The 24690-nt window shown below is 44.8% G+C and overlaps 1 protein-coding gene across 3 annotated transcripts in view; it reads right to left on the bottom strand.

The window, feature by feature from the left end:
* The window catches only part of LOC144689556 (plasminogen-like), a 183648-nt gene that overhangs the window by 37520 nt on the left and 121438 nt on the right, over positions 1-24690 (bottom strand). For 2 of the 3 annotated variants that reach the window (XM_078556731.1, XM_078556733.1), the window contains exons 13-14: positions 15194-15290; positions 6196-6345 (exon numbers count right to left, since the gene is read on the bottom strand). In XM_078556731.1, the coding sequence (XP_078412857.1) occupies positions 6196-6345; positions 15194-15290 (247 nt within the window). The remainder of the gene's footprint in view (positions 1-6195; positions 6346-15193; positions 15291-24690) is intronic. The other variant, XM_078556732.1, reaches the window with a different exon arrangement.

Genomic DNA, 24690 nt, shown 5'->3' with positions numbered 1-24690 from the left:
CAGCAGTGGGTTTTGTCATGGCCTTCCATGTCTGTGGATACATGTCTTTTAGAATTTGCAGGGGTAGTATGTTAGCACTTGCTCCCATGTCAATCTTGGCCAATAATGAGTAGTTACCTATTTTCTTAGGATAGATAATTTTAATCTTGGTAAATACTTCAGACAATGAGATGGAACCTGTGTTTTCCACGAGATTGACTGTGTGCAGCATGTGTTCACTGCTCCTCGTCTCATCGTGCACATAATTGTCATTTTCCGGTATGTCAAACATCCTATGTATATGTTTCTGATGGGATACCAGTTGGTCGTTCTTATTGCTTGAAGGTACTGATTATATCTGGTCTGTTTGGATCAATGTACGGGTCTTTGTAGCTGCATCACGCCTTTACTCTTGCGCACTTACACTGACAATGACCTTTTCTGCCACGTGCCTTACAGAATTAATGGAAAGCTGGGCATTTCCTTGGTGCATGCAGAAGACCACACCTTCCACATATCTTACTAAGTTTGGTGCTCTAGTAAGTGTATCAACATTTGGGGTCATACTTAGGACCTGTAAGCTTCGCTGACCTGCGAGGATCGCTTCATATTTATGTCCATCCTTGAGTAGGTCTTCAATGCTATACGTTTTAGGCTTGTCTAGCAGATTTTTCTGGAACGCTTCCATGGGAGTGGATATGATCACCAACTCAACAATTCTGTCTGCTAGTTCTGCATTTGAAAAATCAGAGTATGTATCCTTTTCTCTGCATCTGCTGACAAAGTGGATTCTAGTGTGTTGTTGAACTGATATGAACTCTGGTTTTTGAATACGAAAGTTTAACCTGATTCTGAAATGGTCTTCCAATGTAGTACATATCTTTTGGGGGCCCTTTGTGGGGCCTGATGTGTTCAGCCTGTGTAGGCCTTCATTCTTAGTTGCTAGGTGAATTTTTATGGCTTGCTTATCTGGTTCAGATACACCTGAATCAAGAAACCATAGCTCTGGACACTGTTTGAACATTTTGAATTCAGATAGGAGGTCAGCTGCATCCCAATTTAAATGAGAATTTTGTGACATTCTGACAATATCAGCTCTTAGCTATTTTTAGCTCTCCCAATCTGTAAATGACATCAGAAATTCTGCATTGAAACCTCCTGATGGACCTTCACCATTCTTTATTTCTTCTGTTCTGTGGATTAGATTCAATTCCATACATGCCTTTCTATTTAAAAGTGAACAGCTCTGATCTTGAATTATATACAGTACTTCAGTAATTACTTTCTCTATGCGCTTTAAAGTAGCTGTTAATTCTCCCAGAAACTTCAGCTGAGTTCCTCCTGGTCCTTGTAGCTTTTTGTAGGATGTTTGAAGAACTCTATTGTCTAACCATAGTTCAGCTTCTGAAAGAAATAAAACTGTTGCTCCAGCACATAATTTAAAGTGTTTCCTGGGACCTTCTACCAAGATCTCTGTACTCCAATAGTTCCTGCTTAATTCTTTAATCTCTCCTAAGAAGGGTATCTCAATGTCTTGTGAATCTTCAACTTCATGGTCTCTGTTTCCTTTTAAAACCTTTTCTTTTTCAATCTTCTGCCCGTTTTTCTACTGCGACATACTGCCTGAAAATGTCCCATCTTTTTGCACTGATGGCATTGTGCGTCTTTGGCAGAACAATTCCTGCACCATGCCTTTCTTTACCGCACCAGCAACAGCTAGTATGGGCTGCTGCTATTAATTGCTTTACATTCTGTAAGTCTCTCCTTCTCTCTATTTTCCATTTTTTATGTCTCTCAAATTCAACTGCATCTGTTACTTTGGGATTTGGGCTGTCTCTCTGACTACTGATTGGTTCTGCTTCCTCATCTTGGCTTGTCTACTTAATTGAATCACCTTCCCCAGCGCCAAGTCTTCTCGGGACTGCAAATTATCTGATAATGCGTCATCCACTACTGCAACAACTATTCTGTCACAGGGATTAACTCCTCTTTCAGATTACAGTACTCACAGGCTTCTGCTAATCAGTACAAATCATTAATAAATGCATTAATGCTTTCCCCGTGTCTCTGGGTATATTTATTGGGCTTTGTGAATTCCACGATAGTGTTCTTGTGGAGATTTAACTATGTCTCCAATGCATCAGTGACTTTGGCATATCTGGCTTTACCCATCGATTCCCAGGTGACTAGGATGTTGTCCACTCAGTCACCTATTACATACAATAGTGTACTGACCTGCTACAGTGCGGTTTGGCTGAGAGACCCCGTGGTATCTCACACAGTTACATGTGGGGAAATGGTCATAAGGGAATCAACAGGGAAATTGGAGGAATTAAAAATTTGAGAGTTACTGGGGCAGATCAGCAATTGATGGTGGCAGATGATACAATTTGTGTTCCAGGTAGTTTGAAGGAAAAGGTATTAATGGGAGATATTCATGGAATTTATTTGCCTGTTTCTTTGTGTAAAGTCAATTTACGAAGTGACTTAGTAAACAGAATTGATACAGTGGGAATTGTTCCTAGGTTACCTATTGAAGGAGTAGATTTTATTCTGGGTAATAATTTGGCTAGCAGAGACAGTAACATAGCAACAATTGTATTGCAGCAGGAATTTGATCATGCTGATCTTATTAAACTCCAAAAATTTACTGTGGATAGTCACATGAAGCTTATTGCCAGTAATGAGCACTTGAAGGAAAACCTGATCCGTGTAGAGAATCGACTTTCATGCACGAAAGATGTGTTTGCTAATCAAAAATGAGAACTGATGAGAACAATTGAGCTATCAGTCACAGGAAGTAGATCACTTGACTGAGGACTTGAGATGTCTAAATGATAAAGCTTGTAGAAGCAAACTCAACAAAGATAGATCTTCAGTTAAAACTTGACGAACTTCAAGCATCAGAAGACTCTATGAAGTATTGTGAAAAACGCCTTGAACGGGAAAAGGAATTGCTGGTAAATCAGAGCAATTAGCAGACTTGTCCAGTATTAATATCAGCTGGGATCATAACAAGGTGATGAAAGCCATCACACAAATAAAGAACAACAAAGCATCAGGGGGTGATGGAATCCCCACTGAAATCTTTAAGCATGAAGGAAAGAAGCTAACATTACAGCTCCATGCCCTTATCCTACAGATTCCGAATGAAGAGGATGTCCCAAATGATCTCAAAGAAATCATGATTATGACAATCTTCAATAAACGGGACAAATCCAACTGTGGAAATTACAGATGCATTTCCCTGCTTTCCATCGCAAGACGGATCATTATAAGAATCCTTCTGAATTGACTTATTACACTTGCTGAAGATCTACTTCGCAAATCTCAACGTGGGTTCAGCCATCAAGAGGCACGGCCGACATGATTTTACAGCTCACTAACTATAAGAAAAATGTTGCGAACAAAATCAACCTCACTATCTAGCGTTCTTTGACTTTACATTGGCCTTCAACTCTGTAAATTGTGAAGCACTCTGGAAGATTCTGCTGATGTATGGATGTCTTCCAAAATTTGTTACCATCCTTCGCCTGCTCCATGATGATACGCCAGCAGTGATCCATAACAATGGGTCCATTACAGGCCCTTTTGAGGTTAAGACAGGGGTCAAACAAGGTTGTGTCATTGTATCATTTCTGATGTTCCTTGCTGCCAAGCTCCATCTGATTAGACACAAGCTCCCTGCTGGAGTACAGCTTTTTTATCAAATGGACAGTAAACTATTTAATCTCAGATGGCTCCAATCAAAAACTAAGATCACACCGACCTCAGTCGTTGAGCTCCAATACGCTGATTATGCTGCAGTGAGTGCTGTGTTGGAAGTGGATCTCCAGAGAATTGCTAACGTATTTAGTGAGGCATACAACAAGATGTAACTTACACTCGATATTCAGAAGACCAAAGTCTCCTACCAGCAAGCTCCAAATCACACGCTCCAGCCCATGGATTAGCATTCGTGGTGAGTGCCTGGAAATTGTGGAACACTTCCAGTACCTTAGAAGTTATCTTTCACAGAAGGTTGACATTGATGAAGAAATCCAGCATCACTTGAAACCTGCTGTTGGCCGATGAAATGAGTATTTGAAAATCGTGACATCAAAACTGAAACTAAGCTCATGGTTTACCTTGCAGTGGTGATCCTTTCCTTATTGTACAGAGCTGAGACATGAACAATGTATTGGAGGAACCTCAAAGCACTGGAGTCATACCATCAATGCTGCCTGAAGAATATCTTACATATTAAGTGGGAGGACCAACATCAGAGTCCTCTCACAAGCAGGCAACACAAGCATCAAGGCTTTGGTCATCCACCATCAGCTTCATTGGGTTGGTCATATAGTTCGGATGTGAGATAACAGGTTCCCAAAGCAGGTCTTCTTCCCCCAGCTCAGTCAGGGCAGGCGCACCAGAGGAGGAGAGAAGAAGCGGTTCAAGGATGTGCTAAAAGCCAACATGAAGAAATGCAACATTGACATCAACTCCAGGGAGACCATCACCTTGGACTGAACCAGATGGCGGCAGAGTCTGTGGGAAGAATCCCAGCATGTTGAGACCCAATTATGCCAAAATGAAGAGGGAAAGCGAAAGAGGCAAAAAGAACACGCCATGACTCAAACGAATAATACACAACCAGACATTCCATATGACAACAAATGCCCTACACGACATAAAGTCTGCAGATCCCAAATCAGCCTCATCAGCCATCTTTGGACAGATGGAAGACAATTATCCCTGCTGGCGAGGGATATCCTACAATAATAATAATAATAATAATAATTTGTCCATACAAACACTTTGCCCTGTCCCCACCCTGTTGTTGCATCAAATTGGTTTTAGGCTTTTAACGATCTACCAACCTGCTTGCAAGTCTGTTCCAAGTGTTGTTCATCGTCGACATGAAGAACCTCCTGATATCAGCCCTCATGTTGCTTTTTTACTAGTTTAAACCTCTGCCCCTAGTTCTACTCCCATTGTTTAAGTTAAAGTATTACTCCGCATTAAACTTTTCCATACAGTTTACTATAAATATATCTCTACAGGATCACCTCACAGGTGTCTAATTTCCAGGATAAATAGCCTGTTTCTTCAGTCTTCTCTCAGAATTCACATCCCTGACTCTAGGGGGCAGAATTTTCTGGCTGACGGGCAGGTGGCAGAGCCCGCACGTTAGCGCTTAAAATGTCACGTGCTGATGTCGCGCGAGTGTCCTGACGTCAGTGCACGGCATCGTGATATTTAGGTCGGTGGGCGCGCTATCCAGCGCGATGCGCGCCCGCCATTAATTAAAGGCCTTGTTAAGGCATTAAGTTGCCAATCGACGAGGATTTTGAGGGGCCCATGCGAACTTCAGCTCAGTGCACGGGCCTAACGGCCAGGCGGGTAAGTGATTTTTTTATCAAAACTCATGCACTGGCGGGATATGTGGGCTCAGAGGGGTTGTTCGTGTTTTTCCTGAAGTATTTAATGCAGAAAGTGTTTTAAACTTGCCTGTGTGATTGTTAGCAGTTCAGATCAATTTCCAACAGCTTTCTCTGTACTTTGAAGCTTCAGCTCACCAGTCTGCAGGCAGTAATCTTTATCGGGCCTGCAGCTTTCTGGAGGCCTACATTTAGTCTGGGAATGGGTTTTGACATCTCCACTGGAGGCAGCTCCTCTGAGGAGGAAGGGAAGGATAGAATAAGGAGGAGGCCAGGAGTGGACAATCAGCCTCCAGGGGAGCCACCTTTGGGAGGCCAGGCGCAGGCACAAGGGGCGCAGTGCCAAGAGGTTGTCCAAGGTGGAAGGGGCCACAGAAGACGCCACTATCCTGCTGCCAGGGTATACAGGTGGCAAAGCAGCTACCTCAATATGACTGAGCTGCAGTGCCAAAGGAGGCACACACAATTGCAGCACAGAGGAAACACCCTCAGCCATGGTAAGAAAACTGGACTTTAATCAATCCAACATTAAACAGAAACATCGCTCTTGCATACATAACTATTTTTTCCCTAATCTAGGGCCAACACAAAATCACCAGTGACATACCCGTGCCTAACATGCCTTATGCTTTTGTTTGCGGGTGCTACGTCTAGGTGCCTCCCCATTGCTCGGAGTGGCTTGTGAGACAGCCTGCTGACTCTACTGTCCTGTTGGCGTCGATGACCTTGGTGGGCGTCCACTGGCCCGTGGAGCCTCTGGGGAGACAGAGTGGATGGGACTGTGGACCTCAAATACCTGGCCACTGCACCCCAGCCTCGCCAACACCTGCCGACCTGGCTGCCTCCCCAGCTCCATGGCCTGCTCCTCGTTGGTGGTGAGGTGCTGCAGCATGGCGTGCCCACCACCACTTCGCTGGCGCTCCCTGAAATTGTGTTTGGTTTTTGCCTGCAGAACAGAGAAGTGGATTTATTGGGGCTGATCGCTCATGTACTCTGCACGCGCACGCCGTACCCCAACCACTGTGGCCCATCTGAGGCCTCCAGCAGCTCCTGTCCACACTACTGATGATCAGTCCCGAGAATATAGTATGGCTGGTCCCAACCCCCTCTCCCAACAGCCACCTTGGACACATTCGGCATCCATCACTTTGAATAACACACTGGGCTTAGCGCCCATGGCAAGGAGGCGAAACTAGGTGCGGCACTGAGGCCAGCAGATGGCTCTTGGCCACGAAACCTTGAGGCTCCCCTTCCACAATCTCATCACCATCAATATGACATGTGTTGGGGTGCTGAGTATGTGTCTAGCTGCCTTCCCTGCAGGTTGCCCCCAGACTACTCAAATGTGACAAACACCAACATATGCTGCGGGGAGAACCCATCTTCTCCTCAACCACTAAGGCTGATGTAAGCATAGTCACTATCTGTTTGCCCACCCAGCGTGCGCTAAATGCCCAATGCAGTAACGACACTAAGGGGGGCGCTCAAAGGCTAAGGCTACCTGCTGGGTCAAATGGCCACGGCTGACATGGTACTCACCCTTCCAGAGCACAACAAATCATTGAATCGCTTGCGGCACCTTATTCCTGTGCGCCGCACATCGTCATGGACGCTTACTGCCTCCACCACCTCCTGCCTCGCCTGCCTGGTGACGTGGGGAGCCCTCCTCCTCCCATCCTCTGGATACAAAATATCGTGACGGTTGGACACCTCTTCGAGGAGGACAGCAAGGCATGCATCTGGGAAGCGAGGGGCACAGTGGCCCCCCCCACTGGCCTATCCTGCAGTCTGCCCCCTCCTCCTCCTCCTGTGCCCCGAAAGCAGCATGTCGCTCTCTGTCAGTGGCCATGGTGCACTGCCTCAACGAGGCTGTCTAGCCACTCTTTATACAAACTGTGGTATGAACACGCCCGCCGCCGCAACAATTTTCCCGTTGTACACGGGAGTCGCTAACCCGCTGGGCGGGCCTTAATTGGCCCGCCTGCGCAAAATGGCAGCGGCAATTGGCTGCCTGCCCGCCACCAAGTCGGTCAGGCCCGCCCGCCCATCAAGGGCAAAATCCTGCCCTAGGGGTTAGCCTCATGGCTCTTCTCTACACTCCCTTGTATTTTAGTGCCTAGAACTATACAGTATTCAAAACCTGGTCTACACAGCACAGTATAATTTAATCACTACTTCATCTGATGTATTCTATTGTTCTGGCAATGTAGTTCAAAGATTCTATTGGTTTTGTCCATTGCTGCTCTGTATTGGTTAGCCCTATTGAATGTTGAGTTTCAGTATCATTCATGGAGTACATGTGTCATGGATTTTTCCTTCCTGTGTGCAGTAACTTATTTGTATTAAATTTCATCTGCCACTTTTTGTCCCATTCATGTTTTGTTTATGTTATATTGTTATATTATTGGTAAAGAGCTGGGGACCAATTGTTATCTGAATACATATCTCAGGGTGCTACATTCACCGTTGCATTGCAGTCAATGCCAAGTAACAATGTATCAGTCCACCAGCCACATGGAGAGCTGAAAGAAATTGATGAAGCTCCACCATTTTGAGTCATAAGTGTGATTATTTTGAATTCTGGGAATCAATGGTTCTTTTATTTCAGTGAGTCCAGGAAACCTGATCTCAGGAGCTTAGTTTCCAAAAGAAAGGTGATTATGGAGCATCAATCTCATGTGCTGGAAAAGGAGATGCCCTTCTCTCCCATCTTATTGAGGATAAGCTGCAGGAGTCTATGACCTGCAGGACAATGTAGGAAGTATGTTAGGGCATGCAGCTCTAACTGGTGACAGTGTCAGTCCAGGGAAGTCTTTCGGCATCATGACATCTGGAGGAAGTTTGTAGGGTGATGGTTGACTCCAGACTGTCGGTCACGACTGGTTCATTGTTTTTTTTAGGCTGCGTTTGCTGCCAATATGGTATATGCGTAGTTGTACCATTTCATTCCGTGATGTCATTATCCTTTCCATTTAATTTCTTGGTATCTTAGGATTTTGGAACGAAAAAAGGTTATTTTGTTCAGAAGAAAATACAATAGCCATTTTCGCCTAGGTAATTTCCTTTAGCTTTATCTTTTTCTATGGCAATGACCCATTTCAAACAAGCAAGCATGTACAGAGAAGCTGGAGACTTCAAACTCCCTTGAAAATGCAATAGAACAGATTTTTATGTTCCTGCTTCTGAAGCTACTGAAACACCTGGACACAGCCACAAAGATTAAAAATTGGTTGGGAAATTGGCTGGCTCCCTTATGGGTATTTTTTAAAAATTCAATGAGAATACTAAATATATTGATCATGTTTTGTCTAACTTCAAATTGTGAATGGCAAATTAAATTGCACCTGTTTTCCACTGTCAGCAAGATTCAGCTTTAGGTTCTCTGCACATGTGCCGACAAGGGCACATGCACAGATGGATGTCAATGGCCATCTTGAGTTTGTGGAGACACAATATTTTTTAATGTATTTGTTCATGGGATGTGAGTGTTACTGGCAAGAGCAGCATTTATTGCCAATCCCTAACTGTCCTTGGGAAGGTAGTGGTGGACCACCTTCTTGAACTGCTGCAGTTCTTGCAGTATAAGTAAACCCACCGTGTTGTGAGGAAGGGAGTTCCAGCTTTTTTACCCAGCCACAGTGAAAGAATAGCAATATATGTCCAAGTCAGGATGGTATGTGGCTTAGAGGGGAACTTGCAAGTGGTGGTGTTCCCATGCTTCTGTCCTTGCTCTTCTAGGTGGTAGATGTTGTGGGTTTGTAAGGTACCGTCAAAAGAGGATTGGCTATATGCTGCAGTTCATCTTGTGGATGGTACACACTGTTGCCACTGTTAGCTGGTGGTGGAGGAAGTGAATGTTTAAGTTTGTGGATGGGATGTCAATTAAGTGGACAACAGTTTCCTGGGTGGTGTTGACCTTCTTGAGTGCTATGAGATATGCATTCATCCAGGCAAGTGGAGAGTATTCCATCATATTCCTGATTTGTGCCTTGTAGATGATGGACAGGCTTTGGGGAGTCAAAGGTTTGCAAATTTCCCAGCTATGACCTGCTAATGTAGTCACAGTATTTATATGGCTGGTTTAGTTAGGGTTCTGGTCAATAAAACTCCACAGGATATTGATGATGCTGGATTCAGTGATGGCAATGCCATTGAACACAAAGGGAGGTGGATAGATTCTCTCTTGTTAAAGATGGTCATTGCCTGGCACTCATATGGCACAAACTGATGCCTCCAAGGAAGTTTCAAATTTTCAAACAGCTGGCAGGGGAGAGGGAGTGGGGAACATGCTTGCCACCAATTAATGTCCCCCTAAGCTCCTTAAGAAACTTGTTAAGGGGTCTGTCTGTTACCGAATGTGATTTGCAAATGTTTTTCCAGCGAACCTGAACTGTCTTGTGTATCTCAGTTCACAGCTGTCTGGTTCACCACAGGGCGCAAATGAATCTCTCTGCAGTTGTCTTGGTAACAAATCTGTGGGGCCAACTATCACCGACAGGAGCACTAGTCCTCACCTTGTTGCGCAAGTGCTGTCTGCCTTGTTCCACCTCCATGGCCTTCCCAGGAGCTGCCTGCTCTAATCGGCAAGGCTGTGGCAGCTCCCAACACGGCTGCCAGCTGCCTTTGCCGCTGACATCAGGCAGGCAATTCCCACCTCCTGAAGCCACTCACTGCCTCTAATTGGGCGCTGAGCATCTCCTGGTCAATTAGGCAATTTACATTTAAAAATTGCATCACAAGCGGGCATGGAGTTTGGACCCGGAATTCATCCAGATGTTGGGTCCCCAACGCCGCATTGAAAATCTGGCTCCATAATTCTTTCTTTAAATATGTTGATCAGTTTTGGTATTTCATTTCTCTTGGGCAATCAATGTAATTAATCAAAGCTTCATGGGACATATATATCTGACATTTTAAGAAAAATTTATGGTCAATCAATTATTCCCTTCAATAGGAAGGAAGCATGCTTTGAGTAAAATATAATCCTCTCAACTTCCTTTTCCCATTAAAATCAACTATAAGACAACATGGGGCAATACATATATTGAGCTAATCGTTATAACAAAGTCATGTGCACTATTAAACTTAACTATTTTGTAACAATTCTGTCCTTAGATGGTCAGTCTAGTTCTAACATATGAGACCTTGCTTCTCCCATGAGTTCGTCTTCAGGTCAGTCCCCAAGGCGAGTGACTAACCTGCTTCTACCAGGCAACTCAGTTATTTCAATATGCTAATCGGACTTGTAGATTTAATGGTTATGGGCGAGGTTTCCGAGGGAGGCAAGAACAGTCAGATCCAGCAGTACTGTTGACCCAGGAGGACTCCCCCTCCCATCAAGCAAACCTGCTTCCCTCCCCGTGATCGGAGCCCTTCCACATGATCCAAAGCCCCCAATCCACCCCACCCAAATTTGTTATCTCAGCAACCTGCAATCTGAAGCCCCCCTCCGGTCGTGATTCAAAGTTCTTCAATCTATGGTAGCACCCCAACCTCGCAGTCTTTCCACGACCCTACAATCTTTCCATGACCCTGTGATCTCCCTCTCTACCCAGCCATCTCCCCACAACCTGCACTCTCCTCCACAACCCTGTGATATCCCTATGACACTGAAATTTCCCCTCAGCCTCGATATCTCCCCATGAGCTCCACTTCCCGATCCGTGATTTCCCAAAACTCTGCAATCTCCTCACAACCCTGTGATCTCTCCATGACCCCATCATCTCACAGCCTGCACTCTTCGCCCCGACCATGCAATCTCCCCACAATCTGCACTCTCCCCCTCAACCTTGTGATTCCCCCACAATCCTGCCATCTCCCCATGATCTACTCTCTCCGGATCCATGACCTCCTCTAAAACCCTGTGATCTCTCCATGACCCCATCATCTCACAGCCTGCACACTTCGCCCCGACCATGCAATCTCCCCACAATCTGCACTCTCCCCCTCAACCTTGTGATTCCCCCACAATCCTGCCATCTCCCCATGATCTACTCTCTCCAGATCCATGACCTCCTCTAAAACCCTGTGATCTCCCTTTAGGCCTGCAATCTTTGCCCAACCCTCCCCACTATTACCAGCCGCTATCTGACCAACCCACTTCCCCATTATGATTTGCCTCCTGTGCACTCCCCTCCCCCACCACAGCCATAAGATCATATAATCATAAGAAATAGAAGAAAGAGTATGACAATTGAGCCTGGTCCGCCATTCAATAAGATCATGGCTGATCTGATTGTGATCTCAGCTCCACTTTGCTGCCAGTCCCCCTATAACCTTTGACTCCCTTGTAGATCAACCATCTGTCTAACTTGGACCCTCTCCATTCCCGCATTCCAGTAAATCTCAGGGCCAACGTGAATGAAAATGGATACCTTCAAGCTTTCCTACTTATGAGAAGAGCAATGGCCTGAGCTACTAGGGCCTGAATTTCATGCTCGGCTTGCTTGCCAAGTCGGCGGGAGCGGAAGCGGATGTGGAATCTGCTCCTGGCCACGGTTGTGTTGCAAATGTGATTTCATGCTGGATGGCCAATTAAGGTCTGCCTGGTGTGAAACGCGTCTTCTCAATGGTTGGGAAGGGCTGGGCGGGGGCGAGAGCCTGTCGGGCGCTTTAAAACTGGCAGAGCAGCTCCTTGAAGGCTGCCAGAGGAGAATCTTTGGAGTCTGTCCAGGAAACCATTTCATTTGAACAATGGCCTCACCAGCAGCTGGAGACGTCAGGCAGGAGGGCAAGTTGGTTGGGCACTCTGCCTCCCATTTCTCGTACGAGTGCCTCGCGGTTCTTGTGGAGGAGGTCAGTGTCTGCCGGGACACTCTAGTACCCAGGGATGGAAGGAGGAGGCCACTGCGCCTTACCAAAAAAGCCTGGGTAGAGGTGGCAGCCGAGGTCAGTGGCCACAACATTGTGCGGTGCACATGGGTGCAGTGCCGCAAAAGGTTCAATGATCTGCTGTGCTCTGCAAGGGTGAGTACCGAGTTGGCATGGATCAGTGTGGGGAAGTGTTAAGGACTGGCCGACCCCTTGTGGAGCTCAAGGGTGTTAGAGTCTGAGTGTCAACTGTCACTGACACCAGTACCGGCCAAGGGGGTAAGCCTTGGCTGCTTGGCCTTACTGCCTTGCGGGTCGATGTCCACGACTCAGATGTGCCCTCCTGTGTCCACAACTCAGATGTGCCCTACAAGGTGTCCCAGAGGAGAGGGGTTTGCCAGGATGCAATGGCACTCCAGGTAGAGAGTGAACAAATCAATGCTTCTCTGCCATTTCAGGAGAAAAGAAGCCATAACACCAATGAAAGAACTAAGACAGACGGAGGCCCCCCGCCACCAAAAGCATGAGTTGACCCTCATGGCTGAGCGCACTACCTCCTCCATTGGGACAGTGGCAACCCTCATGGAGTGTCAACTCCAGGGACAGAATCAAGGGGCCTTGGAGTTACGTTTGGACCTGCAAGCCCTTACATAGGCAATAACCTCAGGAGGTTAGTGCCAGTGTGAGAGATGGATGAGGCACCCAGCATCTCAGTAAGGTGTTCGTCCATCAATGGTGAGCAGGGAGGTCCAGAGCAACCTCACATTGGCGCATGAGCTGCTTGTCATCTCTGTGGGCTCCTCTCAGGGTGCTCTGGATGACGGCAGCAGCTCCTCTGCCCCTCTGCCAGTGACCATGGCATCTGATGAAGCTGCGATGACTGGGAAGAGGCCAGCCGTGGCACTGGCTGTTCCCTCCTAGGTGGAGCCAGAACAGGCTCCACTGGCCAGAGGACGACCACCAAGGTCATCAAGGCCAACAGGACAGCATAGTCAGCAGGCTGCCTCCAATGCTGGTGCCAGCGAGGGGGGTGGGGGGCAACAAGGCTCAGCACTCGCAAACATAAGTTTAAGGCCCTGAGCACAAGAGGGTTCCTGGGTGATATGTTCTGTCATGTTTTGTTAATATATTTACTGGCATGACCATTAACACCATATATTGTTATGTTCATTTGATGTGAGTGCCAGCATGATGTAAATTTTGCTTTTGTCTTCATGGCCTGAGTATGCTTCACTTGTTTTGTAGGTGCAGGGTGTGTCAGTATCACATGCTTGAGATGAGTGGCTCTAAACTTAATTGCACAGGCACTGAGTGGACTTTGGGTTCAAAGGAAAGGGTCATTTCAAACATCTGGGATGGAGGTGTGGCAGCCCTGGCATGAGGTGAAAGCAGGTCTTTGGCAGCCTAGCTGAAGGAGCATTCGATCAAGGCATCCCTGGTGTCCCTGCCTCCCTAAAGGATCCAGAAGTCTGCCTCCACGTCCTCACCAGGCTCCTCTTCTGACTCAGCACTGGATTCATCCTCTGTGGCCTGTGGAGCTGTCTCAAGATCCTTTTCCTCCATTGGGTCCCCCCTTGCCAGAGCCAGATTGTAGAGAGCACAGCATGCTAATAATCTGGACGTTCATTGAGTGGAATCCCTTCCTATTGACAAAGGCACCCAGTTGACCCACTGGCGCCTTCATGGCTATGTGTGTGCAGTCGATTGCACCCTGGATGCGGGGGAATCCAGCAATCGCTGCAAACCCTCTGGCTTGCTCAGTCTAGCTGGTTGGCGCGTCTGTATGGAAATTATAAATGTCATTACCTGCTTGAACAGAGCATCAGTCACCAGCTTGACACAACCGTGGTCAGCTGATTGGGACACGCCACACAGATCCCCCGCCTGACCCCTGGAAAGAGCCAGAGGCATAGAAATTGAGGGCCACTGTGACCTTCAGAGCCGCTGGCATGGGGATCCACACACAGGGTTGGAGGTGGTCTCAGGCCCAATCATCTGGTAAATGGAGGTCACAGTCTCCCTGGAAAGATGGAGCCTCCTTCGGCATTGCACCTTGGACATGTTGAGGTAGCTGCATTGCTGCCTGTAAACGCTGGCAGCAGGATAGTAGCGTCTTCTTCTGCCCCTTCCACCTTGGACTACCTGCTGGCCCTGTGCCCCTTGTGCCTGCGCCTCTCCTCCCACAGGCCGCTCCCTTGGAAGCTTCATAGAGACACCTGGCCTCCTCTCCCTTCTGCCTCTCTCTTCCTCCTCAGAGGAAGTGCCACCAGCGGAGAGCGCGATTCCCATTACCAGGGTAACAGAAGGTTGTCTGGTGCCTGGAAGGGTTCACACGGTCAAAATTCTCCAGGGGCCTTGGAAACACCAATGAGTCCTGAAATGAAGGCTAGAAGTGCTAAGACTAAAGGTCAGAACAGAGACTAAGCTTTCAAATTCAAATAAGCAACCAGCAGCAAACTATCTCCTAAATTCCTCAATACTCAATGCTGCAGGCCCTTTTTTATCCCGCCCTTGCTGAGGTTTTGTCAAAGTAGGCTGCCCGTCTGCCTGTTTTGCCTATACGACGAGTGCGCAATCGCACGGCAACATAAAATTGGAATCAATTGCCTTTTTAATGGCCTTGAGTGGCCCTTTAATTGTTGGCGGGCGTGGCTCCAGCGCGAGCCCGCCGACCTGAAGATTGCTTGGATAAGGGACGACGTCGAGACGCTCGCCCGACGCCATCTTGTGCTATTTCACGTCCGTTTGGGTTGGGCGCATGCCCAACCGCGAGGTGTAAAATTCCGGCCTATAACATTTAAATACTGTGAGCAGAAAATGCAGTTACAGTTATTAGTCTGCAAGGGAAAGTATAACACATGCATCATCTATTTACTGCTTTGATACTTAAACTAAGGAAACAGTGTCATGCAGAGGTAAATTGTCAAGATTAACAAAGATATTTTATGAAGTGTACACAGAGTTAATGCAAAAGTAGAACTTACCACATGAGGGAATATCATTGCAGTAATCAAATTGTTTGCTGGGATCTGTTGTGTAACACCATGGGCCACCGATATCTGCATCTGGATTTCTGCAATACTTAATTCAACGAGAAAGAATTGGACCAAGAACAATAAATTGTATTTATATAGCATTCTTAATGCAGCAAAAACATCCCTCAGTGCTTCACAGGAGCGTAATCAGACAAAATTTAGCACCAAGCTATATAAAGATAGGTGATGATCAAAGAGGTGGTTTTAAGGTGTGTCTTAAAGGAAATGGGGGAGGTGAACCGGTTCAGAAAGGGAATGCTAGAGATTAGGGCCTAGGCACCTCAGTCAAGAGTAACCAACCACATATGCCTGTCAGGTCTATTGACCATCAGCAGTCGGTCAGAATGTTGTTTCTACTTATGCTATTCTTTTTCTCCTTGGTTTTGTACCTTCCTTTCTTTATCATTTCATTGTTAGGGTGACAATAGGACAGCAGGCAGTGATGGGAAGCATCGATGGTTATTGTTTCCAAGTAAGTGATTGTAAACTACATGTTATTGAGATTTTTGAATTCCATCCTTATTTTCTTTTTTTAAAGATGCCTTTGAGTATTTACTGAAGTCAAGCATTGAATAGAATTGTAAACCAAAATAACCTGTGTGACAATGGTGGGTTGTACAAAGTGTTAATTGTATATTAATTACGTTTAATTGTATGCAGGTGGTGGACATTAACTGGGCATTCTGTGGCTCAGTTCATAGCACCCTCGCCTTTGAATCAGAGGGTTGTGGGTTCATGTCCCACTCCCGGAAAACCAAGAACTGTGATTGTACTCAAAGAGTTGCAATCTGTGACTGTTGATAACCCGAAAGAGTATAAATACAAAATTTGTTAGGTTAGGAGGTGTATGCCTGTAATGTATAACGCTATAAATAAAAAAAAAGTAAAGGTTGGTTCCAGTTCTATCCTTCACCACTGGCTTTCTGGAATAGAACATGGTAGCAGAGGGTAGTTGGCTAAAGGTGAGGGTTGGAAGCTAACAAAAAAGACAGGGAAAAAGGCAGAAATCAAGTGTAAGTTGTTGGGTATGATTACTCTTTGATGTTCTTGGAATTCGAATCAAAAGACCAGTGGAAGAATGAAATGGATAGTGGACACAGGTTATGTTCCTACCAAAGAAGAAACGAGGTATGGCCTTGACCTTGTCATTTCCTACAAGAGGTAAAATCAGGAGTATATTATTTTGTGAGTTGGATGCCCATCGGTTCATGAATGAAATTTACAAAACAAATGATTTGTTACATGCCTATGAGGGATGATAAGGTTTTGATAGATTTCGAAAAACATAATCGTTAACATAGGAAATAGAGCTGGGGTAGATGATTTGACCTTTCAGCCTGCTCCACCATTCAATACAATCATGGCTGATCCTCAGCCTCACATCCGCTTTCCCACCCCTTAGTCATTGATTCCCTGAGACACTAAAAATATATCTATCTTAATTTTATTTAACGATGGAGCATCCACAACCCTCTGGGGTAAATAATTCCAAAGATTCACAATCCTTTGAGTTGCTTTTTATTCTTTCATGGGATGTGGGCATCACTGGCAAGGCCAACATTTGCTGCCCATCCCTAATTGCTGCAACAGAGTGGCTTGCTAGGCCATTTCGGAGGGCAACTAAGAGTCAGCACATTGCTGTGGGTGTGGAGTCACATGTAGGCCAGACCAGGTGAGAACAGCAGATTTTCTCCCCGAAAGGACAGATGGGTTTTTACAACAATCAATGGTAGTTTCAGTGTTATTATTACTAACCACAAATTCAAGCTATTTTTTAATGAAGTAGTTGATTTTAAATTCCACCACCAGTTGCCGTGGTGGGATTTGAACCTATCGCTCCCAGAGCTTTGGCCTAGGCCTCTGGATTAACAGTCTAGTGATAGTACCACTATGCCACCACCTCTCCACATCTGAGTGAAATGTTTGACTGAATGATTGAACTCTTATCCTGAGACTGTGTCCCCCATGTTCTAGATTCCCCAGCCAGGGGAAACAACCTCTGTGTCTACCCTGTCAAACCCCTTCAGAATCCTGTATGTTCACATGTGATCACATCTCATTCTTCAAAACACCAGAGGTACAGACCCAATTTACTCAGCATTATAGGACAACCCTCTCATCCCAAGAATCAAACTAGCAGACCTTTGCTGTACAGCCTCCAAGGCAAGGATATTTGTCTTTAAATATGGAGACCAAAACTGCACACAGTACTCTAGGTGTGGTCTCACAGAATCCCTGTACAATTGTAGCAAGGCTTTCTTGTTCTTATCCTCCAATTTCCTTACAATAAAAGCTAACATGTCATTTGCCTTCTTAATTGCTTGCTGTACCTGTAGGCTAACTTTCTGTGTTCCCTGTACGAGTACACCCAAGACTCTCCAAACATCAACATTTACAGGTTTAACACCTTTTAAAAATATTCTACTTTTCTGTTCTTGTGACCAAAATGAATAACCTCAAACATCCCCATATTATACTCCACCTTGTACTCATTCACTTAACCTGCCTGTATCTCTTTGCAGCCTCTTTGTGTCCTCCTCACAGCTCACATTCCCATTCCCGCCTTGCTTTATATCATCAGCACACTTAAATACATTACTCTCGGTCTCTTCGTTTAAGTTAATATAGATTGTAAATAGCTGAGGCCCCAGCACTGATCCTTACACCACTCCACCAGTTCTTGCCTGCCAAATTGAAAATGCCCCACTTATTCCTACTTCCTGTTTGTTAGCTAATCCTCTATCCATGCTAATATATTGCCACTAACTCCATGTGTGTATAAGCCTTTTATGTGGTACCTTATTTATGTCTTTTGGAAATCCCCTTTATCTCCTTTACTAGTTAACATTCCAGCATTTTCCTAACAACTAACGTCAGACTAACTGGTCTGCAGTTTTCTGTTTTCTCTTTCCCTCCTTTATGAATAGCGGAGTTACCTTTGCTAACTTCCAATCTTCTGGGACCATTCTAGAATTTGGGAAATTCTGGAAAATCATAACCTATGCATCAATTGTCTCTGCAGCGACCTCTTTTAAAACCCTTGGATGTAGATCATCAGGTACTGAGGATTTGTTGAATTTTAGTCCCTTATATTTCCCTAATACTTTTCCCCTGTTGATACTAATCACCTTATCTTCTTCACTTGTGTTGGTCTCTTGGTTGCACCCTATTTCTGGTAAGTAATTTGTGCCTTCCACTGTGAAGACAGACACAAATGGTTTGTTCAATGGCTCTGCATTTTCTTAATCCGCATGATAATTTCTCTTCTCTGCCTCTAAGGGACCAACGCTTATTTTAGCCATTCCCCTTTTTATATACTTGTAAAAACTCTTACAGTCTGTTTTCATATTCCTGGCTAGTTTACTCTCCTATTCTGTTTTTCCTTTTCTATCACCTTTTTGGTCACTCTTTGCTAGTTTCTAAAACACTCCCATTCCTCACAATTACTGCGATTCTTTGCAACATTATAAGTCTCTTCTTCAAACCAATATGATCCTTAACTTAGCTAGTAAGCCATGGATGGATCTGTGTTGATGATTTTTTGTTTTTTATTGGAACTTATTTTTGTTGAACATTTTGAATTGTTTCTTTTTATGTTTCCCACTGTTTATTTACTTCCTAAACTTTTAGTATGTTTACCTAATAAATCTTAGCCAGCTCTCCCTTCTTCCCAAGTAATTGGCTTTGTTTATGTTCAAGGTTCTTATTTTGGGCTGGAGTAATAGATCACCACTTTGGTTGCAATTCGGCATCTGCTCCCTATGTGTTGAAGTTAATAGAGCAGACCTTCATGGAGACTTTGAGACTGTCTGTGAAGTGTTTCCTTTGGTTCTTTGGGAATGGGCTCCCTGGCATAGCTCTGAGTAGAGCACCTGTTTGGGCAGTCCTGAGTAGGGCATTCTGACAACTTATCCGCTTTATCTCAGCTGATGTGAGATTTTCATGGCCTCTATACTTGGCATGTCTGTGCTTTGAAGGGAGCTCAAGTTTGTAGCTTTTGTCTTCCCACTTGATTTGCATGATCCTTCTAATTCAACATTGATGATGTTGTTCTAGAGCCTTGATATGGCATCTATAAGTTGTCCAAGTTTTCAACACTGTAGAGAAGCTTGAGGCAAACCACTGTCTGTTAGACCTTGAGTTTAGTTTTGGAGTTGATATCACAAAGCTCGATAACTTGAGCACATGATATACCAATTGCACAATACTAAATCTAACATAACTTCATCCCTAGTTGGTTTCACAACGTATTGTTCCAGGAAATTGTTACAAATGCATTCTACAAATTCATCTTCCAGACTACTTTTGTCAATTTGATTTGTCCAGTCTATATGAAAATTAAGGTTCCCCACAATTATTATATTGCCTTTGTTACAATCTCCAATTATTTCTTGCCTAATGCTCTGTTCAACGGACCATTGTTGGGCAGGCTTAAATTGTTCCCACCCACATTTTCTGAACATTTTTATTCCCAATCTCCACCCATACTGATTCTTCTTCCTCATCTTCTGAGCCAAGATCCTTTCTCACTACTGTCCTTGTGTCTTCCTTTATTGTGATGGCTATCCTTCCTCCTTTTCCATTCAGCCTGTCTTTTCGAAATGTTGTGCACCCTGGAATATTAAAAATCCTTTAATTTTATTTTTTACTATCATTCTTTGCATGGAACTTACTCGCTGATGCACTATTACCATTAAACTCTCAGACACCCTCCTGTTCCATTCTGCTTGTCTTTACCCAAGTTACTACATTGCTCTGTTGCCTTGACTTTTGTCTTTAGGTTTCTATATCTCCTTTCGCCTGACTCATCCGTGCTCCCTCCCCCACTTTTAGTTTAAAACCCTATCCACAGCCCTAGTTGTACAATTCACCAGGACACTGATCCCCACCCAGTTTAAATGGAGTCCACCCCAATCGAACAGATTCTTCTTTCTCCTGTACTGTTGTCAGTGCCCCATTCATTGAAATGTCTTCTTCCCACGCCACTCCTTAAGCATTAGTTCTCTAATTTGTTTGATTCGATGACAACTGGCATGTGGCTCATCTAACAATCCAGAGATTATTATCTTTGAAGTCAGTTTTTTAATTTGGACCCTAACTCCTTAAACTCTTCTCTCAGAACACCATTCTTAGTTTTACCTATATTGTTGATTCCTATGTGGACCATGAGAACTGGATCCTCACCCACCCAATCCAAGTTCATCTCCAGCCGCAAGGAAATGATGTTGAACCTGGCACCAGGCAGCCAGCATAACTTTCAGAACTACCGGTTGCAGTTGCAGAGAACAGGATCCACCCCCCAGACCATACTGTCCCCTATCACTAACACATTACTTTTCACTCCTCCCACATGTTTGGGATTCTGCACCATGATGCTATGGTCCATTTCCTCATCCACCCTGCAGTCCTTTTTTCTTGTCCACACAGCTATCAAGTACATTATACCTGTTGCTTAAAGTCAAGAGCCAAGACTCCTCCATTATTGCATGCTGGATTCATATACCTGCCTGACTCAGTCACATTCGCCTATCCCTTACCATTGACCAACTCTAAAGTCCTACCTAACCTAAGAGTTATTTCTGCCACCTGGAACAAAACGTCTAGGTAACTCTGCCCCTCCCTGATGTCCCGCAATGTCTGCAGCTCGGTCTCCAGCTCAACAACTCTGAGCCAAAGATGCTCAAGCTGCAGACATGTCCATGGAAGAATGTAAAACTACTATTTGCTTTAGGTTTGCTGATGACAGCATGTTGAAGTCTCCAAAGAAAATTCCATGTAAAATAGCTGGAATAAGCCATACTATAAATGCTGATGTAGTCTCTGGTGCATTGTTTATGTAGAAATGCTGTTGATTAAACCTTCCATGAAATAAATACAAATGGAGCACGATAAAACAATTACTTTTGGAACATCAGTGAATCTGCAGTTTACCCAGTCAGGATTTTATTGTCTCTCCTTAACAAAACCTGATGTTTCTCATCAGAGTGTGAGACAAGTATTAATGGCATCAGGTGATAAGAATCAGAGGGGAAAAAAATAATTGTCTTAAAGTTCTATCGACAATTTGCTCATCCTACATGTCCAAGATTAAAAACCCTGCTAAAAGGTGCAGGTGTGTTTGATGGAGAGTATACGAGGCTAATAGAAGAGATTAGTGAAAAATGTGAAAACAGTAAAAAGAATTGGAGGACCCTGTCATATTCTATTGTAAGCCTCCCATTGGCACATGACTTTAACGAGGTAGTTGGCATGGATCTAAAGGTGTGAGATGAAGCCATAAATATTTTCATGCTTCATTTTGTAGACCTGGCGATCAGATTTAGTCTTTCTACAATAATACTTTTGAAGGAAAAAGTTATATGGGCAAAATCATGGAACCGTATTTTACAGGCCATTTGTGGGTGGGAAAACAATCGGGTGGACCGGTAAATAATGGCACTGTGCCATCAGCAGTATGCCCGCCACTGGCCCAGGCTTTCCCCACCGCAATTTTATGGGTGGCGTGGGGGGCGTCAGGTGGGATGCTGTCTGTGGCCCAATTGGTGCCCATATATGGGCAATTAATGCCCAGATAAGGGTTCCATCCTGCCGTCACTGATTTAATGGGTGGTGATAAGAATGTACCATGTCCTGTCCAAAATGCCCCCCAAACCCTCGGCAGTGCCTGCCAATCCAGCCCTGTGAGATCCTAGACTTACCTGGGTTTCAGGGTTCCTCTTCCTCCCAAGCCTCCTGTAGTACCGGCAGTGGCCACTAATCCTGATTGGCCAACAGCTCTATGAGGCAGGACTTCCTCCTGGAGGTGGCCAGAAGTCCTGCCACATACTATTTAAAGAATGGTTACCCAAAGAATTAAAGTGGGCGAGCCAACCAAGCGGAGGCAAACTTGTTCTTGACATTTATTCTTGAGTGCGGGGAGCACACACTCAGTGTTCAATCCAGCCCATGGGGAAAGGGATAGGGGCCAGACTTGGGGCACCGGCAAAGTTACTACTGATAATGGAGGGGAATTTGTCAAATGACTATAGTTCAAAGAGAAGTGTGAAAACATGAACACCATAGTTATGAATACCGCAATTGCAAGTCCTTTCAGCAATAGGCTCTGCGAAAGGAATCATGCGGTGCTCAATGAAATGCTGTACAAAATTTTGGCTGATCAACCAGAATGTAAGTTCACAACTGCTCTGGTAAGGGCGGTCCATGCAAAGAACTCATTGCAGATGGCTGAAGGATATAGTCCCAATCATTTTGTCTATGTGTGAAATCCCAACCTGCCTTCCAGGCTATGCAATAGCACTCTTGCTCTAGAAGGTGTTACAATTAATTCCACTTTATCTGCACATTTGAATGCTTTAAATAAGGAGACAGGTTTTCATCAAAGCAGAGATCTCTGAGAAAATTCGAAAAGCACTAAGGCACCAAACAGGATCAGCCAAGACAGGAACAAAAACAAAAATAGATGGAAAAACTCAGCAGGTCTGACAGCATCTGCGGAGAGGAAGACAGTTAACTTTTCGAGTCCATGTGACTCTTCATCAGAACGTTCTGATGAAGAGTCATATGCACTCGAAACGTTAACTGTGTTCCTCTCCACAGATGCTGTCAGACATGCTGAGTTTTTCCAGTTATTTTTGTTTTTGTTTCAGATTTTCAGCATCCGCAGTATTTTGCTTTTATCAGCCAAGACAGGATTTGATACAGTAAATTTGGTGTCTTATAAAAGAGAGGGGCTGAAACCTTGTGATGTTAAGATGCTGCTTATCAAACATGGCAATCAAACAGTAAAGATTCATTCCTTGCGATTAATTGAAATTAATTACAAATTCTCAGACTCTGAGCAGCTGGTGCAGGTAAATGAGGCACCTTGTACCTCAAATGCTCATGTGTTTTGTGGTGAAAATCCTGAGGATCAGATCAAGGGGTGAGTAACCATGGGCAGAATTTTCAGGTCAGCGGACGGGCGTGATCGGCAAGACGGGCGTGATCAGCCGGGAAACAGGCCGCCACCCATGATTGGCCAATGACGGCGATTTCACATGGGCGGGCCAATTAAGGACTGCCCAGGGTGAAGCGCAGCTCCCCAGTGGTCAGGAAGGAGCGGGTGCCTGTTGGCTGCCAGGTCCAAAGGCAACCCGGCGTCCAGTTTAAAAACGGCGTAGGCAGCCTCTTGAAGGCTGCCATGGAAGAACGTCTCCTCTGAGTTCTCAACATTCCAAGTGATGGAGTCGAGTGCCAGACGAAGGTAAGAGTGCAGTGCACAGAGGTGAGAGTTTTGGATTGTGCAACCGTTCTAGTGTACATAAGAACTAGGAGCAGGAGTAGGCAATTCAGCCCCTTGAGCCTGCCCTGCCATTCAATATGATCATGGCTGATCTCATTTCGGCCTCAACACCAATTTCCCGCCTTCTCCCCATAACCTTTCAACTCATTACTAATTAAAAATCTGTCTAACTCCTCCTTAAATTTATTCAGCGGCCTGGCGTTAACCGCACTCTGAGGTAGTGAATTCCACAGATTCACGACCCTTTGAGAAAAGTAATTCCTCCTCATCTCTGATTTAAATCTACCACCCCTTAGCCTAAAACTATGGCCTCTCATTCTAGAATGCCCCACAAGGGGAAACATCCGCTCCACGTCTACTTTGTCTATCCCCTTTAGCACCTTATATACCTCAATTAGATCTCCTCTCAGCCTTCTAAACTCTAGCAAGTATAAGCTGAAACTGCTCAATCTCTCCTCATAAGTCACGCCCCGCATGTCTGGAATCAATCTAGTGAACCTCCTCTGAACCACCTCCATTGCAACTACATCCTTCCTCAAGTAAAAGGCCCAAAAATGTGCACAGTACTCCAGGTGCGGTCTCACCAATGCCTTGTACAGTTGCAACAACACTTCCCTATTTTTATACTCTATTCCTTTAGCAATAAATGCTAAAATTCCATTTGCCTTCCTTATTACCTGCTGTACCTGCATACTAGCTTTCAGCGATTCATGCATGAGGACACCCAGATCCCTCTGCACTGAAGCATTCTGAACTTTCTCTCCATTTAAATAATAAGTCGCCTTTTTATTCTTCTGACCAAAATGGATAACCTCACACTTATCCACTTTAAACTCCATCTGCCAAATTTTGACCCATTTACCTAACCTGTCCATATTCATTTGTAAGTTTCTTATTTCTTCATTGCAACTTACTTTCCCACCTATTTTGGTGTCATCTGCAAATTTAGCTATAGTACCTTCTATCCCTGAATCCAAGTCATTAATATAGATTGTAAATAGTTGGGGCCCAAGGACCGAACCCTGTGGCACCCCACTAGCTACAGCTTGCCATCTAGAAAAAGACCCATTTATCCTGACTCTCTGCCTTCTGTTGGTTAGCTAATCCTCTATCCAAGCCGATGTATTACCCCAAACTCCGTGTGATCTTATCTTGTGTATTAATC

The sequence above is a fragment of the Cetorhinus maximus genome, chromosome 14 (genome assembly GCF_964194155.1).
Source record: "Cetorhinus maximus chromosome 14, sCetMax3.hap1.1, whole genome shotgun sequence".
Lineage (NCBI taxonomy): Eukaryota > Metazoa > Chordata > Chondrichthyes > Lamniformes > Cetorhinidae > Cetorhinus > Cetorhinus maximus.
Note: the sequence above shows the minus strand (reverse complement) of the source record. Positions and strands in the feature narration are given on the sequence as shown.